Consider the following 24,755-nt stretch of genomic DNA (forward strand, 5'->3'; position numbering starts at 1 on the left):
GATGACCAGGAAGGATTTTTGAAGTCACACTGTGAAGACTTCTAACAGTCCATAAAGGTTAAAGTCTGTGATTAAGTTGTTTTAAGGTTCAGTTAAAAAAAAATCTTACCAATGGATAAAACAATGCTTATCAGCTTCTTGAAGAGCAGTCACAGATTCCCTGACAGAGGCATTGACAGAAGCCATACACAAGACATACAGTTAGACTTAATGGAACAAAGCTCACAAACACAATACCTACGGTCACTTCTTGTACCACTAGTAAAAAAATTCCAAGAGGCAGTGAACCAAAGTAAAAAAATCCAAGCAGCCATGCTAATGTTCTGGGTACATGTTTGCATAGCTTTGAAAAGAAATCTTGCGCTAGTTGACTTTGAGAACTTACAGATACTGACTCAATGCTACGGTCTGCATTGTAATCTGAGACAGTACTTTGACTAGGAGTCCTTGTGGAGTCTCTTTGTACTTCCGTAATTGTAATTACTAAACAGTTTGATGATCCATGGGAAAGACTTGAAGCAGGCAAGTTTTTTGGTGTTAAAACTAATTCTTTACTGTCAGAATTCCACAATGTTTTATCTTCTAATGAGAGCTTGGACATAATGTTTGCATCATTAGGGAGTCCTTCAATTTTGTCTTCATGCAGCTCTGTGTCATGGCGGCAAAAGGGACAGCTAATGCAGGGAGATCCATCTCCTACGTGAAGTATTTTAGTCAAACATCTGGCACAAATTCTGTGAAGACAATCCAAGATTTTGGGTTTACGGCTGTGAATGTTAAATCTGTGATAGCATATTTTGCATTCCAGTTCATCACTAGGTACTTTTTCCTCTCCTTCAGTGTGAGAGTAACTCATCTTTAAGTTAGGCACACTGTCAAAAAGAAGAAGTCAAATTACAACAAGTTGTTTCATGGGCTCTGAATCTCCACTTGATGTTATTTTTAATCAATAAAAAAGTCTTTCTTTATCAAAATAAGCAACCTTTATCCTCAAGATACCTATCATCTCCCATTGTATTGCCCTTCATTTTCACGTAGCTTTACCAAACAATTAGGCTGGCCTTAAATTTTTTTCTGCCAGCCTGCTATGGACTGCATTTAAAACATAGAAAGTTGTTATTGGCACAGAGAGATCATGCAGGAATTGTGCGCTTCAGAAATGCCCATAACCATTGCATAGGTCACTCTCTGTATTCCTGTAAAGCAGCTGCGCAGACCTGAAGAAATGAAACAAGGGTGTTCCTTCACCCTGTTCCTATCACCATTGCTTTGGAGCTAGGGAAAGGTGCTTTGGGTCTAACATCAGGAGATCATAGATTTAAGTGCCACTGCACACATGGCAGTTCTGCCCACAGAGTAGTCCTGCTTCATTAGAATTGCATTTTTTCCATTTTAGGGTGTTTGAAGATTCAAGGGGAAGTGTAGTTTTCTGGGGCCTTGTCAGTCCTAAGGATGGTCCTTAACTACACATGATTTGCTCCTTATTTTCAGATCAAATGAAAGTGAATAAACCTCAAGGAAGAAATGTTAGGTGCATCTGAGTCTTCCTTGGTGTTCCCTCATCAACTATGTACAGATGGAGAGAAGTCTGAACACCTCCAAGATGCTTAGCTGGCTTGCTTTCATTATTCTAAGCATATGCCTGGCCCATTGAGATGTTTTCATTTTCAGTACAATTACTTAGTTTTCTTTGACTCTATAAATTTATCTATATTTATGAAAAGAGGGAAAATGTTGCTTTTTATGTCTATAGACATCATTTTTGAAAAGCAGCTTAATTATTATACCTGCTGTATGTATGTTTTAATAAGGTTGATGTATAAAGCATTTGAATTGATTATCTTTTTTACCCTATTTTGGAAGCATCTAATGATAGTCCTCTTGGCAGGGGAGGGAAGACCGTGTTTACTAATTTACGTTCTGTCCCTACAGAAGACGGATAAGGGAACTCAAGGGAACTACTATAAATCCCAAGTTACGGTATTGCAGCTGATAAGTTGATAGGCTGTCAGCAATAACTATACAAGTTCTTAACACATGAAACTCTATGACTGAAGTGATGCACTTAGGTCTACTTTTCCATCCCCAAATTAACTATCAAGACAGAATTGGCAAATTACTATGCGTAGAGCAGCTCTTAAGTACTAGAAAAACATTTTTTCCAGCTGAAGTACATCTTGTCTCCTTTCTTCCAGTGTTTTCCATATGAAAAGGTCAGCATGGCACGCACTTTTTTTTTTTTTTTTTTTTTTAAACATTCTGCCTTTACAAAATACCCTTATGTAAATGTGTTTTCTATGCCCTATTCATTTCATCGTCCATCTAGTCATAGTACGCTCTTGCAGACTGAGGCTGGTTATAAGCGATCATTCAACACCAGTGAAGAAAAGAATCCACTTTCCTGGAATTTCTCTGTAACCATTTGCTGACCATGCCTGTTCTTAGTCTTTGGTAAAATAGAAGACCTAGTGAAGCAATTGAAGCATTGCCACTAGCTCCAGTAGGTCCAGCATCTCTTTCATTAACCTATGGGAGAACTTGAGGTGAGGGGGTTCTGAGAACATGCATGATTTTTTTGTTTGCATACCTGACTACTATATAAGAGCATATAATTTATATTTAAACCTTTTAAATTTAAATATCTATGTCTCTTTTAAAGGGCTTATAATCACAAGCTAGAAAAAGAATCTCTCTGAAACAGAACATGAGAATAATAGATTAACCCCCTATCCCCAATTCTTATACACAAAATTGCCAGGGGAACAGGAGTTAAAAAAGAAATGCCATTTTGCACCCAGGGCCCAGCTAGTACAGCATATGATACCGCAACTGACCGTTTTCCCATCGTTCCAGGATATGTTCAACTTTTATCTTTCAGACTTCATGATGTAAGCTGAAGTATACAAAGAATCTCTAAATGAGTCTTGTAAGTATAGGTGACAATATTTTGTATACTAGATAGGTTGTTCCCCACAGTTAACAGCATTTGCATAGAAAACAGGAATTACAACCAGAAAGAAAATACATTCACCTTACTGATAAGAAAACATCAGTAAAAATAAGTATTCTATCCCTCTTTCTTATAACCAGGATTGTCTACATGCATTTTAGAGAGACATACAAGTATATGTGCCTGATTTTACTCTGGCTTTTGTCTGAAAATCCATATGCAATATGGGATCTCCCTTTAATTTATAAAAGAATAAAAATGTCCAAAGTTATGATAGTGTGAGGGAGGGTTTAATACAACGTGCAAGTTAGCAAGCTGAGCTGACAGCACACACATTGTCCAGTGAAGCTATTATAAACAAGATAGATAGAAAAAAATTTCAGTGACATACATTTGCAATTACATATCACAGTAGTACTATTAATATTTAAATACTCGTTTAATCTATGTTTTATAATTAACTATGCAAACATTTTTCAGAATATTTTAATTCATATTATTCAGTCATGTAAATTATGTAGTTTTACTAGTCTTCACTATTATTAGAGGGATTTAGAGCAGGGCTATAACGTGTATGAGACAGCAAGGAAAATGCTATCAGAGGGCAGACTGGCACACAATATGCGTTTATATTTCAGTCTTACATTTTGTCAGTATCATTTTTTGCACTGATGGCGTGAAGATATTTCTTATGTACTACCTTTGTGGATTTTAACACAAAGCATACCTGAAGGGTTGCCTTGTTTTATTTTTCCAGTCAGCATTTTATATAGTAAAAGAAAGAGGAAGTCCTGTAGTTCTGTGAAACAATTACAGGCTAGCTCTAAGTGACTTTCTGCTCTGGAGGAACATCCTTACTTTTACCCATAGCATTACAAGTATGTAAGTATCTAACTTCGGGTTTTGAAGACTTCTCTGGGAGCCTAAAAGTTAAGTGATGCAATTGGTTGTCTTGTAGGCTTCTAATTCTTTCCAATTCTAATGCTTCAACAATCTGTCTATAGCCTACATCAGTCATCATATTCTGCAGATATGAGAACAGTTTGAACATTGTTTTTAATCATGAGAGGAAAAAAGCCGATACTGGATACTGTCTATTCTTTTTCTGAAGAGAAGAATATAGAAATATGCAATATGCTAACAAGCCATATTTTTCAGTTACTCATGTTCTTATGTAATTTAATTGAAAAGTTAGTTCAGAGAGCAAAATTACTTTGTACAAAAACTATTTTTCCTCACTGTTAAGAGGAGACCAGTATGCTTGGTTATTACGCCAATAAGCAAAAATCACTTGTGCATCGCTGAAGGAACAATTACGTGAAGCAGCAAAATACTTGAAAACGTGAAGCCAGTCTCTTCGTAGTGCTAACATTAGAGAACTAACAGAACACAAATGATATTAACTACTTCTTCATGGCATACATTGATAAATATAACTGTTGGACAAGTGGTAAGCAACATGTACTGTAAAGTGCAGCTCTGCATTTTGGAAAATAAAACCATTTTTTGCAGCTAATTCTTTTCACTCACCAGACAAACATACTGTCTGGTATTCATTGTACACCTTATTTATGCAGAACAAAGTACAAGCATAATACATTCAAATTAACAAAGAAGTTAAAAAAGACTGTCTCAGTGCAACCTACCTGACACATTTAAGCAAGGAATCACTGATGAGAAGATTTATCTACAAATGAGCAACTTCAGCTACTTATTCTGTTTGTGGTAATTGTCCTTATTTTTGCCATAATCATACTTTTCCTATGATCTTTAACTCTTACAGGGATATAAAAAGAAAGCAGCTGGAAAGCTTGGAGATATCAGTCTGAAAATGAGTGAGCAGAAGAAAGAGTTTGCTGGGAAGACTGCTCAGTACCAGCAAGAAATGAAGCATCTCCAGCGTCTGCTGCAAGACAAACAGGAAACCCTTGAGGAAGTGCTGCAGGAGAAAAGGTAAGGCAGGCACAGGTGGAAACAAGCCAGTTACATTTGATGGGTGAAAGGGGTGGGGGGAGGCAACTGCACACAGCTGCAGGCTCTTATTTTTCATCAGAGCTCCATGTGGTATATCCTAGATATCTTTTCTCACTCATGTTTTAACTATACTGAAAACACTGAAACCCTCCTCTTAATTCTAGCCTTCCCACCTCCAAAAACTGATCTTGCAAAGGACAGATTTATTCTGGGTGACTACTGCTGTTCTTAAGACTGTAAATTTTTTTCTTTTCTTAAATATCAGGAGAGATGCAATCCACATTCGAAAAATAATAACCTGAGCCTAGTCTCTGATAATCTCGAGGTCTACAAATAATCAAGATACATTAATTATTTAATAGCATCTTCTACTAAAGGCTGAAGAGTTCCCCTTCCTCCCCTTCTCCCCAGACAGTTTTCAAACTAGTAGGAATTAAAGGAATCTAATGTGTACGCATATGATGGGTTTCCTTTTGAGGGTACCTTACTGTTCTGTTAAGAAATGACATAGATTGGCTACATACAGAATAAAAAAATAAAAAGATGATTTAACAGATTTTTACAAGATTATGACTGTCAGTGTTGAAATCTCTTTTTAATATAAAGCATCCTTTAAAGACATTTTTCTCTCTTATGGTGGAAGACTTCATAGCACATACCTTTTATCAGCATACAGAAAAACTGCTTACAACTGGAAATAGCTAATTAAGCTGTCATTTTACAAGTCACCTATGCCATTGTGAGATAGTAGATTTAAAAACAATAAAAAAACAGGACTTAGTATCATACACTATCACATCAGAACAGTTCCTCTTTTAATTACTTTATACAGTGCCATTAAACAGGTGTGAGTAGCTGGGAATTGTATAATGAACATTTAATTAATATCTAAAATTTGGGTGAGAAAAATGGTATTTTGACTACTCCAGATTTCTCCAGAAATAATTACATAGGATTTTTAACTATTTAAGAAGTGCCTTTCATACCTCTGCTAATGTTACTGTTTTTTTTTTTTTTATTTTTAATAAAAAGACCAGCTAGGTAAGTAATGAGGTTTTATGTAGAATAGCGCATGGTTCAAAATGCCACAGCGCATAGTTCAAAATGTCACAGTATGGATCATTCAGATTTTACCTTAATAGCCCAAAGGTAGGTAAATGAGATTGTGTAATACAGCCTCATCAAATAATTAATTGCACTTTCTATAGACCGGTTTCACTAATTCACTTTTTCCTCCTTAGTCTGGATTGACTCATTTTTCTTTAATAAGCATAGAAAATTTATAAGTTCAGCTACCTCTTAAGAACAACGTCTGCACTTGAGTCTACAATCTGAGCCTTTTATTTAGCAGTATGATAATGAAGAAAAGCGGCTCGTGGAAACAATCACAAGATGAACATCACACAGACATGTCTTAAATTGGTGCCGTCTCCTACATTATAAAAGGTGTAATTACTGACTCACTTTTTCTGGTGGCAGTGAAGCCTTGATAACATTTATTAGAGCACAATATAATGAACACAACCCAGAAAGAAAGAAAATGATTTTAATATTAATCTCTCAAGTCTTATTTTACTTCATCTCATCATCCTGTATTTTCCTTTGATGACTATATTAAAAAAACCTAGATTGAAAAAACAGAAACATCAGTGACGAGACAGCTGAATTTTAGAGCTTCATAAATTGGGATATCTTTTTATTCTTAAAGTATTGCTTGTTTTGGTTTAATACAGCAGATACTGTTAATATAAACTAGTTCCCTCATGTTCCTTTATTCATGTCAAGTATCGTAGAAATACAAAGCTGTTTCCCGATAATATATTTATTGGTAGTCCAAGTATATATGTATGCTGTTATATCTGTCTGCCAGAAATTAAAAATCTATTTTAGTCAGCTGCAAGTATTTCTGTTTTTATAGAAAACAGAAATAAACATTTTTATAATGTTTATTTTGTCTCTCTCCTTTCCTTCCACATTGTCATATGAGGAAGTAAGGAAAAATTACTTGTAGGTTAGATGCCAATAGTCACTTGTAGCTTGGCAACTAAAGTCACTGGTGTCAGGACAGTACCAAAAAATACAGATTTATTTCCACTAGCTCTGTTCAAAGAATAAATTTATAGTCCAAAAAACCGTCTAGCCGATGTTCTGTCTGAACATTGTTAAAGGTAAGTGAATATAATAAATATTAGTTTTATTTATAGAATATTTATAATATAAAATACATAATATTTATATATAAAATACTATATTAAACTATATGAGCAGGAAAGCCAGTTTAATTGAACATTTCACTGAAGGTATGTTGACTATTTGGATAGCTGATTTTCTTATTTTTATCAATGTTATAGTTTCACTTCAAAAAGACTATAAAATAAATTAAGCTATTTAAAAGGCACTAACCACAATCAGTCTAGTCGAAAGCACAGCATTTAGGTCAAGACAGCAAACTTTTTCATATAATTTACTTTGCTCTTGGATTTAGTTTTGTAATAGCAAAGTTGAGGAAATCATACTAGCTCTGACTTGACTACCACCCTGAAATTCTCTGTTACCATAAAAGTTGTATGTGTACATGTCTGTTGGTGGTAAGCTTTCTTGTAAAAGAAAAATGTGTTTAGTTGTAAAAGAAAAATGTGTTTAGTTATTTATATTTCTTAAGGTTGCCTTTTAAAAAAAAAAAAAAAACCACCCTAAACTCCAGCACATAATGTCCATCAGTTTTCCTAGAGGTTCTCATCACATCATGGAGGAGCTCAGTTGGAATGGGAGTTCCTAGTATATTACGAGGTTTGCTGGCTTCCTGACATCAAATATTTATCCTCTTCCTTTTCTTAGCTTGTTTCTTCAGTCTGTCCCTCAACTTAGCATTTACTAGATGACCACTGGAAACACTTTCACAAATCTAATCACATTCACGCTTAGCACAATATTGCATCTTTTTTTTCCCCACTGTGCACCTATTAAATCTGCGAAAACATTGGAACAATAGTTTGTTCTCATAACTGCATGAGGTGCAAGGCAATAGAAAAATCAAGTCTGTATTTTTGGGAGAATCAATAAATTAAAGTTTTGTTAAATGTTTCAATTGTGTTTAAGACAGTATCTGAGAAATGAGGTACAAAGCAAATGTTTTTATGCTAAGAGAGTGCAGTGGCGATTTCGAAACCCCACGATGGGCTGGTTTAGCCACATAGTATAGTGTAGCACAGAGTAAGGATACCGCTTTTGGTCTGGAAACAACACAGTTCTGTCAGCAAGACACTGGGTCTGAGATAATGTAGCCCTGCCTTAATAATCTGAATAGGACTTACCAGATCAGGCTGCACAGTACACTGTATATGCCTGTATTTCTGCTAGGTAGAAAAAACCTTACTGATAGCAGGTCATGGCCCTCTAACCATATCACATTACACAGTGCCAGCAAGCCCAGAGGTAGTTAACTGAGATCACAGTGTGTGTGGTCTTTCTAAAGTAGAGTTTTTTAAGACACTTGGACAGCAGTGATACTTATGTGCTTCCTCATTTTTATTTCTTCTGTCATCATTCTGTTTTTAACAAGTCTACATCTAAATTAACATGGGTTTCATAAAATATGAAGAAAAAAAGTGACTTTTCTTTCTCCCCTCCCTCATCATCTCTCACCTAAGGACAAAAGTCAAAGACAAAGGTTGCACTACTTACCCGTTGCATCCAAGGGAACAGAAGTTTCTCACCTGATTTTCCAAAAGAGATAATTTTGTTCTCTTGATAAAGAAACACTTTTAAATTTTCTGAGGAAAAGAGGTGCAAATTCCACCTTCCTGGAGCTGCCCTCTTGAGCCCTCTCAACTACAAACTCCTTTTGAGAATACTGGAAATGCATAGCAACCTTTATCCCAAATAAGCTTACAAGAAAGCAGTATAATTTTCTGCTCTGCAGAGAGCTGATAATCCTAATGATGCTTTTATTGTTTATAGAGTAATCTCATGAATCATCATTTTCTCATACCTTTCCTTTAATGAAATACATTGCATGTTTCAGATATAAACAGTCGTTAATATGGCTCTAGGGTAGAAGATCAGATCTGTAATTGCCATCATGTCTTATTTCACAGATAACTTATCTTCATGAGTTTTCTAGGTCACAATGTATTTTATCATTTAAGTCCTCCGCAAAGGTGCAGTACTTCATGATAAGTTACAGCTGCTGTACTTTGCATGTTAAAGACGAGTTTGAAAGCATGACTAATGAAACTGCCTTAGACTGTCCTTAGAAGAAGGACAGCAGTAGAAAAACTTTGCAGGCATGGACAGACAGAGGAGAGAAGTTGCCTTACCATGAGGATATATATGCAACTATAATGGAAACTGTTGCTCTTTGTGATAAGGTTATTTTTAGAGGACAGATAGAATTCCTTGGGCCAGGAGCCCAAATGAGAGTTTGAGAGAATAAGGCTGAATGAATTTGTTTCAGTGAAGGAGAAAAGCACTGACTTTTGTGAAGAATCTTCTTCAGAACATCTCCTCCTGTTAACTTCCTCATCCCGAAAAATCAGTTCAGTAATGTTATGTTGGTCACTCAATGGGAAATAAAACCTTACTTTTTTTTTATTAGCAGTTGAAAGCCTTACTTTTTGATTGACTGGGGTTGAATGCAATTTTCTGTCTTCTGCTAATTTAAGTAATAACAGCCTACATCTATGAGAAAAAAACTGAAGTATATGCTCTTTGCCAAAGACATCTGAAAAAAGGACACATTTACTGCTGAACGTGCATCTAGTTTTAGATGCCCAGTGACTAAAAGTTGTGTTTGCAGGGCGGATCCAACTATTACTGGCACAATGGAATAGCAGGGTTTACTTGTTGGGCTGAGATCTGTACAGCCAGCGCCACAGTAGTGTTAGTCAAGGACACTAGTGCCTTGAGGAGCTTGAAGGAATTTCTGGTGAGAGAGAGAACAACATAAGAGACGAATGGTGAGACACATTGCCCAGGAATAGGAGAATTTTGTAGGAATAAGGAAATTTTGTTAAGAGGGAGAGAAAAAGAAAAGAAAAAGGAACAAAAATTCAGTACATCAGCAGCTATAGTAGTTAAGCTGCTACATAGTCCAAGTTCCTAAGACAGCAAGGGGATTGTGCTCAGCTAGACTGAAGAAAGCAGCTCTCCAAAACAGGTAGAATATATTTTTAGATTTTGGTAGGGTCAGAATTTTAAAACAAAAACTTACATCAGCGACCCCTGTCTCAGGGCTGTAACTACAAGTGGGTCGTAACTGCTACTTCTTAGATGCTCACCTGAGAAAACTGAACTTAAAAAGCTATATATTCTGCCTTGGTGAAAGACTTTGTGTGACCGTAATATACTGTGTGCAACACTAAGTGCATCTGCAATATGCTTACTTGACAACAACGTGCTTTGACTGCTCATTCCAAAATAAAGTCAGCTGGCAGTTCCAGATTCTGCATCTCTCAGACCTATTTCAAAATTAATCTTCAAAGAGCAGCTCAGATATACCACTCCCTCCACAGGCACGTTTCCTTGCTACTGAAGTCAATTTGCAACCACACGGATACTTCTAAAGCTATTCTTCTTAACCTAATCTTTTTTCTAAAATAGATAAAAATTGTTACTGAACTGAACAACGTATGGAGTGAAAACAAGCATAACAATTTACACTTTGATATCTGTCCCAGTTGTCAGGCATGCTGACAGCATTAAACTAAAACTCAGAGTTCAGGGATCTCTGGTTTCATCTCCTCAATTCAAATTTTGTCTCAGGCTCATATAAGCATTAACAAGGAAACAAGTTAAAAAAAAAAAAAAAAAGTCTTGCTGCTAGAAATTAACAGATGAAGTAAAGCCTAGTGTTTTGCACTAGCATAAGGGTAAGCCAGATTAAGCTCTTGCATATTCATAGTAGAACATGAGTACTGGGTGCACTGCACACAGACTTCAGTTGGAGAGAAGTGGCAGCAAAGAACAGAACCATGTCCATATCCAGATATGAAGTTAATTTTAAAACAAAACAAAACAGGGTAAATGTTCCAAGGTCACAATACAAACCTGGCTAGAGTGACCCAATAGGTGAAACTCAGGATGCCTTGTTAGGGGAATTCAGGCATGTCATTTTACTCCCTGTGCCTTACAGCCTCTCCCCAAAATGTAAGATCAGGATAATGCTAATGGTCTCTATAAAGCATTTTGAAGCATATACTGAGTAACTGGTAGTACTAGTCATTCTTATCACTGTCTCAAGGAGACATATTATACTTTGTGAGAACACAGTCTTTCCATCTACAGTTTTGATGTTTCAAAAATGCAAGGTATCTTCACAACAGCTTTTTTTAGACTTAGCAGAACAGAAAAGGTCAAACTCATTAATGTAGCTTCATGTTCTTGGGCAGAGTCTTGGGCTACTTCTGTCAGCTGTACTGCTTTCACCTGTCTTTTGCTCTGATTCCATTCTTAAAGGTTAATATTTAATGATCTCCTCCACTAAAAGTTCATTCCAAGTAGCATATACAAGAATGATCTTAAGGCTAAGTAAGAAAGATGAATATTTTCCTGTCTTCCATCTGCATATCCAATCATAAGGTGAAACACAAAATGAGCTACTGTTAGTTTTCTGGGTCAGGGTTGCTTTTTACCACTTCTTTCTCAATAGGAGGTGTTATTGATCAGAACCAACCAAAAAGTGCTGGTTATGTATGCTGGTTATCTATTTCCTAGTACCCACCTTTTGCCACAAGTGTAGTCTGATAACACTTAATCTCAGAACATTTATGTTTTGCATTGATTTGTCTCCCATTTTTAGAATGTGATAGTCAAGAGAATTTGCGTAAAGGGCTAGGTCTAACAAGTGCTTCAGGTTGTGCCTTGAAGTGAGTGTGCTAGAGAAATCTACTGCATTAAGATTTGTGTATGTGCTCATTTTGCATACAATGGCTTTGCTTTCCACTAAAAATGATCCTAATTTTGTAGTTATTTTGTTATATACTAGAAAAGAGTTAGAGGAAACCAAAGAGCTTAACCTTGATGAAACGTAACTTACTAAAAAGTGTGCCGCTGGAGTACAGTACATCATAACATGTAAACTGCCATGTTTGAAAAATAACTTTTCTCTTGAGAGAAATACAAACAATGAATAAATGTATGTTTAGGCAGTCAAAGAGAAATCAGCCCTTGAAATAAGTTAAAATGCATTCAGGACTGTCCTTTGTTATCTCCTCCCCTCCGCCCCAAAGTTTATACCACTTCTCAGTTTGGCTTCAGCCCTCCACAAAGAGGCATTAGCTGAGCACAGCAAAGACCTACACTCAGTTTGACCACACTGTTTTAGCCTCTCGGTGCACAGATGTTGAACTCTTGGCTTCTGGCACAAGGGAGAATGGGGGACATGCATTAAAGAGACCTACCTGTGACAGGAAGCAGAACTGCAGTCACGACAGATCCAAATATTGTGAATGCCCACTGTCCACTGAATCTGGATCTCACGTGCACTGTTCTTTTGTGCAGACTCAGTCCAACTTATTACATGGGTCCAAATCTTCTCTCTTTTCTCATCACATCCTCTCTGACATGGCATTTACTGTGATTTTTAAAACATAAGAGGAACTATTATATCAATCAGAACTTTACAAGCATTTGAATACACATATAATTTGCTTAGGCACATACTGCTCAAGAGTGTTTTTAAAATTAGCGTTTGTTTATTTTTTTCCTAGGAAAGTAGAAGGTGAACTTGAAGTCATTTGGGAATCCACATCCAAAGAAAACAAGAGAATGAGAGAACTCTTACAAAAATCTCTGCAGAAAAACAACATGTGGAGTACTCTCAGAGTTCATGAGTCATACTTAGATGAAAACTCTCAGAAGGACCTAGTTTATGGACCTCATTTTAGCTATTGTGATGTGAAACTTTCATCACCTAAAAATGAAATTCAACAAGATTCTCAGGGATAAGAACAAAGATGCCTTATGCATCTCATCCAAGAAAAGATTACGCCGGAGAAATCAAGAATTCTATGGCTGAATTTGTCTTTCTCAGCCACACAAGCTGCAATAGAAAAGCATTTACCCTCTTCAAGAAGCCTCCTATGTATTTTAATTCAAAGGCCTAATTTCAAGAAATTCCCAATAAAGTTAACAAATAAAGTATGAAGAAAGTATGATCAGAGTTGAAAAAAAATCAAAAATCTGTACTGTGTTCTTTGCTGGTGATGAAGCACCTTGACATCCTGAGATGCAAGAACGTCCTTATACTGGATTGCCTGCCAAGAATCTCTTCTTACCATCCTAAGGACAGAGGAAAAAATTTGACTGTGTAACAGACAAGACAAAAGTGTTCCGGTGACATCTTTCCTGAAACTACGTGTCCTAATGACAACTGGTTGGGCCTGAATGCACAGCTGTCTACCAAGTAGATTGATGGGAGTCCAGGAGTCAACAACACGTTCCCTACTGTGGCTTTGCCAAGGGGACGAGATATCAACAGAGGATGCAGTCCTCCTTGGGACCAAGTGGGTCTTCCCTCTTCAGATTAAGTAGCTTTGCAGGAAGCCACATTGATTTTTTTTTTTTTTTCCATAGCATTCTCTGCAGCAGTGCCAGCCTGCAGGTTAGTATGATGCATGTCTGTCATAATCATTGATTTTTCACAATATTGCATATCAATGTTGGAGTAGTATGTATTAGTATGAAATAAAGGGCTTTTATTTTGGAATTTACATTTAATTTGTTGAATCAGCTTTTTGATTGTTGCTTTGTTTTCATAAGAAAAACTAAATGGTAACAGAAAACTGTAATGGTATAAGAATATCCATAACAATACAGCAGTTGAAATACAGCATATTCGAAATAATGAAGAATCCCATTGACTTTGATAAAAGTTAATGAAAATAATAGAAAACACAAGTTAAATTCCAAGACATCTCTGGCTGGCAGGGACTAGAAAGTTTACTGCTTTCCTGAGGCATTCTGCTTCACTGTCAGGTCCTCACTCAGCAAAGCAGTATTATGTAGGTGAGGGTGGGAGAGTACCTTGTAGCACACCACCATTTTTACTAAGTGTTGTGTAAGTACTTCTTTTAAAGCAAACTTCCTCAATACAGTGGAAAGTTGAAGAATCTACAGAATCTCACAGCAGAGGCAAAATTTCTAGTGATATACATGGAGCGTGCTCAGATATCACACTGATGGGAGAAAAAACAACACACTAAGGTAGCTAAGTCATAAATATATTGGAATTGTGAAATCAGTGGGAGTTTAACATGTATTTTAATTATTTTTCCTGAGCTGGGAATCAGACAAGTTTAATGGTCTTACCAGCTCAGAAGGATAAAGCTTCAACATGCCACATGAAAACTTTGGCTAGCAAAAGTTAAAACTATTATCTTACTGTCTTCTCCCAGGTACTTAATGAGCAGTAGATCTTTTAATTCCTTTGGCGCTTCTGGGTTTTTCGACTCGATTATTTTAGAACTCAGCAGCTCACAATAACAAGTAAAACACCAGAAACCACTTTCAAATCAAACACACTCAATAATATGTGTATGGTTTGTTTGGGGGTTTTTTGTTCGTTTTTGGCAGTGTTGTTTTTTTCTTTTTTTTGTTGTTATTTTACACTGAGTCCTCTAGCTAAGCCAGTCCTGTCTCTCTCCTATCCTCCCTGAATTTGAAAAATTAAATACGAAATGGAAGGTCTGAAATACCTATTCAAAGGAGACTTGTACACAGACTATATAAGCATACACACCTGCACCTAGTTTCCATACGAGCTCCCTGTGAGTATTTACAATTGGCATGCATGTTTGCAGTAACCCTGAAAGAACATCAGGCAAACATGGTTATACCCACAGTTTTTCATGTTTTTGAACATCTGTTTTGAAAATGAAGCCTTTGATGTCATATTTTTGAGATAAGCATCTTTTAAGTGCACAAATGCAACCGGGGATCTGCACATGTAAATGGTTTACATATATTCTTCTCATCAGTTTTTAACTGCCCTTTGAATAGGTCTCAGGATTTTGCAAAGACAGAAAACTGTGCAGGGAAAAGCTTTTTACGTGTAACTCTTCAGAAACAGGATTGAGATTTTCAAAACTCACTCAATATTGGCTTTACTCTTCTTCCAGTGAAGTAAACTGGAAATTTTTATCTTACACTTCTGCCACGTCTGCTTTCTGTTCTCACAGCTCTCATTTCAGAGTAGGTTTTATGTATGGTTCAAAGGATAGCACCTTGACAATGGAACTTTAACACTGGACATGTTCAGAAACGCTACACATGCTTCTTCATCTGCATAGTAACACACTGTGTTAAACTTTAAATAAGCTAACATTTAATAACATGACTAGATTATCTCTACCCTGTTTTCACAGCACTTGCGAGGAAATTGAGAAAAAACATGGAAATAGTCTTCCTTTTGTGGCTCAGCTCTTTTTTTTTGCTTACTAAAAATTCCTATTAAAGGATCATTTGAAAAGATATGTACACATCTTCCATTTGGCATTCCTCAAAAGTAAAATACTGAAATTGTTTCAGATTAACAAAAGGAAACACATTTTCAACAGTGTGAAGTATTATACAAATACAATTAAAGATTGACAGGTACTTTTCTCCAATTCCTTCTGACAGTTAGGAAAGACACATTTTCTCTTTCTTTTATGTACAGCTGAAAGAGCTGGTTTTCCCCTAAGTTCTTTCAGATGAAAGATAAATCTTAGGCTCCAAATATTTTTCATCTTGCATGTTAAGACACTTGTTTATAGTATGTTTCTATGTACAAAAAGTACATTAAATAATGTTTACTATAGACTCCTGATTTTAGGATTAGAAAAAGCATACAAGACTGGTGTTATACACATAACTATTCCTTTGAAAAAATCAAATATTAAATTAGTTCATTGAAACACTCATAGAACATCTAAAAATTGATTTTTAAAAAATCCAGAAAAATCACACTGAAATTAATAATAAAGTTGATAACATAAGCGTTACAAATTGGCTAGCAGGCAATACTACTACTTAATATAATCAAACACAGAAGCATACGTCTTAAAAGCTAACTACAAGAAATCACTCATATCATTTAAGAGTATTACCAGCATTTTTATGCTTAAGTTGATCAAAAAGAAAAAACAGAAGAAAGCAGACCATTTTCTTTGAGGACTAGAAAAAATAAATGAACCACTAGAAACAAACCCAGTTAGAGATATTTTCTATTTTTAGCAGTTGCTAAATCTTTCCAGCTCCAGAATTTTGAAAACAGGTAATTCTAAAAAGTGCAATTAAGGAGTATTTCACTGTATTATTTAGGAAGTGAAAACCACAAGGGATCAACACTGGAAGTTTATCAGTACATCTTGTTTACAGACACCCTCAGAAATTAGATGCATTTTTAATTCACTCCCTTCCCTCCCCCCACAGTATAGGGTCAACTTGCTCGAAAGTGCCCCCAAGGTAGGTGGTAAACTCTTAACGCCAGCACAAGATCTGGTTAACAAGCACTGAACACTTACGGCTTGCCGTTACAATTTGAATGATATGCAGTTACGTACTGTTTGAAAACTGGGGTTATAAAAGGGAAAAATTGTCCAGTAAAAAAAAAAAAAAGTTTGCTCACATTGATTTCTCAGTCTTTTCAAATACGGTAATGCAACGCACTGACAGTGCTCCCACCCTGTCACTGTTTAATGCATTTGGCACGCAGCACGGTAGTATCACTAAGGCATTAACTGACACCAGCTAAAGCTGTCACGAGGAAGGCTTATACCCAGCTCGTCTCGGAGAAGTTTTGGTATCGTGGCTAGGAATTGTGACTGAAGGTGTACAGAGCAGTGACAAGCGGCCAGAAAACACCTCCTTCGCTTAGTTACCAGAACCGCGTACAGTTTTAGTTAATATGGTTGAATTCATTAAATAAAACTGTTTTTTTTTTCCATGAAATGTTTCATTTCGTTACAACTTGAGTTAGGTAAATAAACTTATGAAAGAAAGAAAAATACAATCTAGCCAACACAGACACTGAATGATAGATCGGGTGAACTTAATTGTTCCAAAACAGAGCCCTTTTATTTCACAGACTGAAAATACTTGGAGTATATTTTTTTTCATATTTTACCATAGAGCCCTGGCATTTCTCCACTGCTGATTCAAGCCCGGTCACCGGAACAAGTTACACAGCACTTTGGTTCCATTGGAAAACAAACAAAAGTTGCCATTTTAAATGGGTTAGGATAGAATTAGTTTAGAATCTAGAAAACAAACCTTTTTTTGGGTAAATAATACCAAATACATTTTTTCAACCACGAACAAGATTCATCCTTTTGGAATGAACAGACAACACTCCTCCGGTAGTGCTTTCTCATTACAAATGAATTCCAAACGCATGCATCGTCAGTGAAACAATGTTTTAATACCATACTGTGATCATCAGTGATTTGGTGTTAGTGCTGAAAAGTCTGCTTTGTAACATATTTTAAATTATGATGCAGTCAAGAAAAAGACTGATATAAACCGAGTTTATGAAACTCATTTGACTTTAGCTGGAGAGGAAAAATGGACAGATTATGTAAAGGAGTATTAGGCAGATAAGTAAATAAATAGATGCACCTCAGAATGGAAAAATAATTCAGTTCAAGAACACTATAATTAGTAGTTATCCAGTATGGTGACCAGGCACTTCACGTGAAGTATCTATGCGAGACGGTATTACACCATTTTATTTTCCTATCAGATATGACTGGCTTCCTTCTTTTTTTCTCTTTATGGCCATACTGCAAGACCCAATTCAAAAATCACTGCTACCTTGTGCTTCACATCACACTGATTCTTATCCACAGCTGTTTTTTTTCATGTTTTGTTGCAGTAGTCAGCAGGAAGATAAGAACGAGTGGTGCTACAGAAGTGAGAAATAAACAGGAAAAGCTAGGACAGGACTTGAACAGGAAAACCAAGAGTAAACAGCTGCTGGTGCAGGTTCTTCCCTTTAGCACAGTATCAGATTATTGTAACAGAAGGGTGTGAAGTAGTCCTCTAAGTGAATTTAAGGTTTAATTAAGGATTAGTTATGGTCAGAAGACCAAAGGTGATTAGCTGAAAGGAAGGGTATCACTGTCACTACAAAGGTGACAGTTAATTTTACAGTTAATTAATAAGGTGATATGTTAATTTTTTGAAACGTCGCTGTAGTAATGCATGCACACGTGCAAGTTTTCTGAACACTATTTAATAATTATTGGTAATCATTGACCTCACTGGTCATATGATTCGATTATCTTTTAATTCCTGGTACAAACACTTATTTCTCAGATTTTGACATGCAGGATTTTATCATCTATATACAATCTAAAATAAAGCAGTCTGAAGGATAGGGAATCAAGACAGCATTATAATAAGTAGTTCAAAATTAATCTTTATGCCCTGCATTTAGCAGGAACTAGGAATATCTCAGTAAGCCTAAGAAACCAGTTGTGACTACAAGTATTTAGCACAGACACATGAACTAGAACTTCCTTGTAATTAGCCAATATAAACAATTACGTTAGCATGTCAAAACATTCAAAAGAGGTAAGGTATTTCAAAAGCCAGTTTAAAGGCAGCAAATAAAATAAAACAATTCCTTGTACTACATTTGCTAGAAACCAGATGCAGGGTTTTTTGGTTTTTTTCTTTTTCTTGTTATTGCAAGTGTTTTCTCTCTGATACACAAGCTGACTGAAAATCAGCTAAAGAAGCCCCTACCCTTTCAAAATAAACCTGCATGTCCCTACTGAAGGGGAACTAATATTTTCATAATGTTGAACTACTTGGGCAATGAGATACCACAGCAGGAGATTACAGGATTACTGGGGATCATTACAGTGATCACAACTCATTAAATGGTCTTTAAGACCAAAACCATGAGTTTCCAGCACAGTAAAGTTCTCTTTACAACCTGATAAGCTTAGAAGATATGAACAGCTTCCAAACTGAGAACGGTTATAAAAAATGAGAGTATGACAAAGCATGGAAAATGGGCAAAGGTTACAATATCTAGAAAGTAGCTGTTCTCAGTCTGATTTTACTGTCGTTGCCAATTTCTGATGTTTTCTTAGTTGCAAGCAGATGATGTGCTTTTACTTAAGGAAAAAGGGCTCACCAGGTAACAGCACCTGACAGCTGCTGGTTATCTCTTTTGCATTTACATTATTAATCAGGCAGCAACTGATATACAGTAAAAATCCTGCTAGCACCTCTAAAAAAATTACTCACCTAACCTGCAGCAGCCCTACAGAAAGCTCTGCATTCACCTTGTTTCAGCAGAGTAAGCAGTTAAACAAACAAACAAGGAGATACCGATGAAAGCAAACAAACGAAGCAAATAAAAAGGCAGACAACACAGTGCACTGCACTATACATAATTCTTAAAGAATTATGAAATTGGAAGAGATTATTATTAGACATGACTGTGGTCTGATTTCCTATTAACTACTGTTATCTGGTTATCTTACCTTTTTCCCCCACAGAGTGAAAGAGCACTTCCAACTTGATAGCGTATTACTTTTTGGAACAACCTAGCCCTAATATTATACCACAGTAGCCATTGATAAGTTTTTTCCACTCCCGGTATTACTTGTGAAGATGCAATAGCGCTAAACCACAGGCAGGTGATTTAATCTGGCAACATTCAGGGTAGATTCAGCTTTGGAGGGAGCCTCAGGAAAATACAAAGTTACAGATTTCTCCTCTAATTAGCATGCGAAAACTAAGGAAGATACAAAACTTGTAATCATTCTTCACACTTCTGTTAACATTAAGGATGAAAATAAATTACTTCAAGTAACCTTTGAACCAAGCCAAGTAATTGGATGAGGTTCATGAAAGGAAATAGCTTCGGAAAAAGTATTGAAGGCAAAATTTTTTGAACTGTGAAACAACCACCCAAAGAAAGTCAAAATCCTGAAGCTGATAAGAGGCTATAGAGCCTGTATCAAACACATTGATATTAATCCTGTTTCCTAAATTCCAAGTATTACCATATACTTTATGGACATTTTATGGATATTCTAAACCACTGAGAACTATACTTCTTGCAGTAATCAAATAGACAGACTAAGGTCTATTTTTCTCTCTCCAGCTGGTCTAATTTGCATAGAAATCACTTTGTACATACCAAAGCACACACTGTGAATCCTGCTCAATATTCACAAGCCTGAACTCAGAACTCTCAAGATGTTTTCCACACACAGTAACTCAGCAACCAAGTAAACTTTTCCTGATTCAGTCTATTATGTCTGTGAGGCTTTGTCAGTACAGTACTGAAATGTAGTAGTTCTGATTTCTCTCATGCTTGGTGCAGCTTTCAACACAGAATCAAGAATCACTGAAAAAATGCCCCCGGAAGGAGAATCAACTGGGTCACTACTGGCAGAGGCTAGTTTAATCTTTCATTGAAGGTGTTCAACAATTGAATCCTTCTAATGTCTTGGGGCAACATATTCTAGCCCCTTGCCATCCCTACCATTAGAATGGTTCTCATAGTGTTTATCCTAAACCTTTCTTGTTTCAGTTTAAGTGCAAGAACTCTAGTCCTATCCACCATGGACAGGGAGAAGAGATTACTCCCTTCTTCTCTCCACTTTATGTTCTACTAAGCATCAACTCAAGTACTCTAGCTTAAAGAGTACGCTAACAAACTTTAACAGTTTTGTATGACGAGCTTTCCAGACCAGGGATCATTCTTACTATTCCAGCAAACTATTCCCAATTAGAAGTTTCAGACTGCTAAAACAAAGAGGACTTATGTCCAAAACTAGACCCAGCTTGCCAGCAGGAGCCCTAACAATACAAAAGAGAAAAAATTTCTTGCATGTTTTGCAGACTCCACTCCTGTTCACACATACCAGCATATTTGCCTTTTTCACAAAGCACAATGATGATAATCATTCGTTCTTGGTGAAATACTAAGTCTCTCTTCTCCAATCATGCCACTGAATTCCTTGAAGAACGGCTACCTAACCAGCTGTTCCCATCCCCGAGTCGTGCAGTTGGTCTTACCTACACACTGCATTTCGCAGTTGTCCTCATCACACTTACTTTTTGAAGACCCTTTGTCCAAGCTGTGAAGATAATTTGAATTCTTTATATTACAAGATCCTCCCTACTTTGTACGGTCCAGAAATCTGCATATTCACAATATTCAAAATTTGCACATTCACACTATTTTCTGTCAGCTGCAAGATAAACAAGACCAGTGAAGAACAACAGACTTGGGACAAACTCCTGCAGAACAGGCCTTTTCCACCTTGATAGTGAGCCATATATTCTTTCTTCCTGAGTTTTTCAATTAGTTCTTCATCTACTCTATTATAGATTTTTTTTTTTTTAACATATGGTTAGACCTTGCCCCAGCTTGCTGGTGAGAATGTCTTGAGAGTCAGCAATAAAAGCCCTGCTAAAATTGATACATACTTCACTGCTTCTTCCCTATCCACTTGGCTTATTACTTTGAGAAATAAAACTAGATATAGTTTTACAGGCTTGCTGATAAATCCATGCTGCCTGCCACCCATCCCTCTGTGGTTCAGGGTCATAGCTATGCGTGCTATGCGCTACAGTACTGCCGAGAAACAAACAGAATATGCTTCCTATTCGCCTAGACAACACAACTTTTATGCATCTTTCGAGTGCTGAAATGAAGAATCAACTATCCTGCTCTGAGTAAATCCAAGCGCACAAGTTCCAAGCGCACCCTAATGTGGAAACGCTTATGGCTCTTGTGTTGGAATTTTGTATCATGATGCAAACAAAAGAACTTGATTAGTATCCAGGTACTTAAGAAAACTGTACCAAAAAAGCTCACACCTTATCAAGATATTTCATTCATGTTACTTTGCCTTGTTTCCTAGATACTATACTTCAAAATAAAAAAATTTCAATGTTTTATTCTACGACAAAAACTTTACCCACGCCAATTTGTCTTTTTCCTGTTATCCATCTGACATTTGCAACTCTTTTAACTCAACCAGTGCTGACAGAGAATATTAAGCATTTTCCTTCCTTTACAGCATCTCCTTGTCTGTAAGCTGAACTGTTACAGCTTTCTTCCACAAAATGACCTCAAAACAGGGAAAGGGTTTCAGCTCCTCTCAAGAAACTGAGAAAAAATTCAGAATTTGTAGAACTGTAATCACATTAAAGTTTTATCACTCAATTTACAGAGTATGTTCAGAGTATGTGATTATAAACTGAAAAACAGGGGAAAAAAAGAAGAAAAAGGAAAAAAGAAACAAAAAGGAAGGCCTGGAGTACACTCAGTAATTCGGATGCATCTTCCACCTACTGTCAAAATACCTTGGCCTTACCTCTTATTCGGTTGTCAGAGCAGAATACCACCTCCTCGGAGCTTTGGTTATTGCCTAGACACCAGGGAGATTCCGTTACTCAGACACACTCAGACACGTATGCCTTGCCATGTGCTGTGAATTGAGGGTCAGCAGTTTTCTCTAATTCTAGCCTAATAGAAAATTTGAAAGAGGAGAAGTATCGTCTATAGAGTTGATAGCAGATTCTCTGAAATGCTTATCATAAAATGCTGTATCTTTCTAGCCAGAACACTCCCCTTCATCAGCTCCAAGGAGAGAGACTCCTAAGATTCTTCACCATGAAAATGTAACGCTGCTACATTGGCCAAGTGCCTCAGGAGTCCTAAAAGCCTTTCCTCTGGGACTACACCTCCCTGGCCAGAGAGACACAGCTCCTCCGTTTCCAAGAGCTCTGAGCATTCATCCTACTCTGCAAATCTAACAGAATTAAATACAGCAAAAATTCTACAGTGTCAGTCAGCTTAAATCTAAAAGAGCAGATACGCTTTGAAGGCTTCACTTTTAAAAATGCAGTTTCTTAGTATCCATCTCCAGATTTCTTTTGCTCTGATTTTCTTCCTGCAACTAAATTAATTCCAACATGCTAACATGCACTATCTGAAGTACTATTGTAGTACTTAAAACTTATTTTAAGTATCAAATGTTTGGTTTTGGTAAATTTATAATTAGATTCAAAATTTAAATATTGGAAATATCAGAAAACAAATCTAGTTCCTAAACAGAATATATGGCACTACTTATTAGTGCTGGTGGTTAAATATATTTTGAATTTCAGCACAAATACCTAGAAAATTTTTATTACATACAAGAACTTTAAACGCTTATTTTGAAATTAGCAAAAAATTATGAGGGAGCCTGGGAGGGCAATCTCATCACAGAAAGAGTTGATGAGTTTAAGAAAAACAACAACTCCCCTCCCCTCCCCCCAAAACTCAAGAAAAACCAATCAATTTCATATAAGCAATTGGAAAAACTGCTTCCAGCTATAAAGCTTCAGCTTTATATTTACTATGTTGTAACATCATTTGTGCACTTCATTTGCTCTAAAAAGATGCGGCTTATCTCCTCACATGATCTATACTTACGTTTCTTATCAGAGTAGAAAGTCTTTATGGAATGTACTACCTAATTCTGCAAAATATTAGAAAAGTCTCATAATTCACCACAGTATAACCTACTGGGAGAAAAACCAAATAAACTAAGATCATAGACATAAAATAGTGATTTTTTTGCTTGCTTTTAAACTTTAAAAGGTAGCTTTAAGAGACTCACATTTGTTACATGCTTCAAGCATGCCATGCCGTCAAGATGACAGTAGCAGAAAGGTGAGTATCTTAAAGAATGAACACAGTTATAAAACAGAGCCTTTGCTACAGCAGCAAGAACAAATGTCTCCAAACACTCAGAAAGAAACTCAAATCCATTGAATACCGTGATTTACAGACATCTGCTTTGACTTACAGGCCAAAGGAATTCAAGACCATAAAAGCAGTACGCTATCTGACAAGATCCACTATCTCATTATCTAATGCAGATTTTCAAATTGGAAACATATAGATAGACTGGACAACTCCGAGAGGTTTCTAAAAATGCTTTGCCATGTAAAAATTGAGGGATAAAGTTTCTCTAAAAAAAATGACCTAGGGATTTAACTGAACAGTGATTTACAATACAAACACTGAAAAGGTTCAGAAGTCTTAAAAATAAAATGAAAAAAAAAAAACCCAACCACTTACTTTTATGCATGCAAATTATTCTAATGTGGATGACTATCTGTAGGAAGAATTACCTCTTTACAGGATAGCTAATGTTGAAAATGCTATCATTTTTGTTTTTATTCTTGGTTATTCAATAAGAAACTGAACAAACGCGTTTTCTCTGTGGTACCCTTTTATCTGGGACCTGATCAGCATTTAAACCCTTGCAAAGAGAAGTTGACTTGTGCCTCCATCAAGTAAAGATTTCTTGAAAGGTTTGGAAAAGCTCTGGAATTAAGTCAGCTCCCTTACCCACATATATTTAGCAGGCTAAAAACGTGAGCGTCATTCCATGGAATCACATTCAACAAACACATCTGATTAAGCACATTCACACACACACAATCCCTTGGTAACGTTTTCTGTAAGAGCGTTAAGACTGTGCCACACAATGGAGAGGCACATCCCGCTGTAACTATTTTTCATTAAGTGCGTCTCTGAGAAAGGGGAAGATGGATGGTATGAAGGAAACAGGTGATCCAAATATAACAGGCATAACCTGTCTCTAGTGTCTGTCCTTCCAAAGTAACGGTGTGTCAGAAGTGAAAAAAAAAAAAACAGCAGTGAATAAGGAATACAAGAAAGGAGGGGTGAGGAGAAAAATACCAAAGCAAACCACACATACACACACATATGGAGAAGCTATTTTTTCACCTACCCCCTTATAGCTGCTTCTTTGAAGGACTTCAAAACCTTGGCTGCCGTGGGCCCAGAGATCCGGCT

The 24,755-nt window shown here is 36.5% G+C and overlaps 2 protein-coding genes across 4 annotated transcripts in view; one reads left to right on the forward strand and one right to left on the reverse strand.

The window, feature by feature from the left end:
• Window positions 1-13,642, forward strand: part of CEP89 (centrosomal protein 89) — a 40,896-nt gene extending 27,254 nt beyond the window's left edge. For all 3 annotated transcript variants that reach the window (XM_068955714.1, XM_068955715.1, XM_068955716.1), the window contains 2 exons: window positions 4,734-4,903; window positions 12,634-13,642. In XM_068955714.1, the coding sequence (XP_068811815.1) occupies window positions 4,734-4,903; window positions 12,634-12,871 (408 nt within the window). In that variant the 3' untranslated portion in view covers window positions 12,872-13,642. The remainder of the gene's footprint in view (window positions 1-4,733; window positions 4,904-12,633) is intronic.
• On the reverse strand, window positions 1-24,755 carry LOC104146369 (E3 ubiquitin-protein ligase RNF182-like). The gene is made up of 3 exons (XM_068955717.1): window positions 24,691-24,755; window positions 12,325-12,497; window positions 1-872 (listed from the first exon to the last, which is right to left on the reverse strand). The coding sequence occupies exons 2-3, from the start codon at window positions 12,492-12,494 to the stop codon at window positions 131-133; spliced, it is 912 nt and encodes a 303-aa protein (XP_068811818.1). The 5' UTR covers window positions 12,495-12,497; window positions 24,691-24,755; the 3' UTR covers window positions 1-130.

The sequence above is a fragment of the Struthio camelus genome, chromosome 10 (assembly GCF_040807025.1).
Source record: "Struthio camelus isolate bStrCam1 chromosome 10, bStrCam1.hap1, whole genome shotgun sequence".
Classification (NCBI taxonomy): domain Eukaryota; kingdom Metazoa; phylum Chordata; class Aves; order Struthioniformes; family Struthionidae; genus Struthio; species Struthio camelus.

Bases quoted from the DNA above. Each gene is read 5' to 3' on its own strand.
- LOC104146369 (XM_068955717.1), bottom strand. From the start codon at position 12,494: ATGCCATGTCAGAGAGGATGTGATGAGAAAAGAGAGAAGATTTGGACC. The intron at 873-12,324 runs GTAGGTCTCTTT...TCTTTTTGACAG, and splicing joins AGTTCTGCTTCCTGTCACAG to TGTGCCTAACTTAAAGATGA.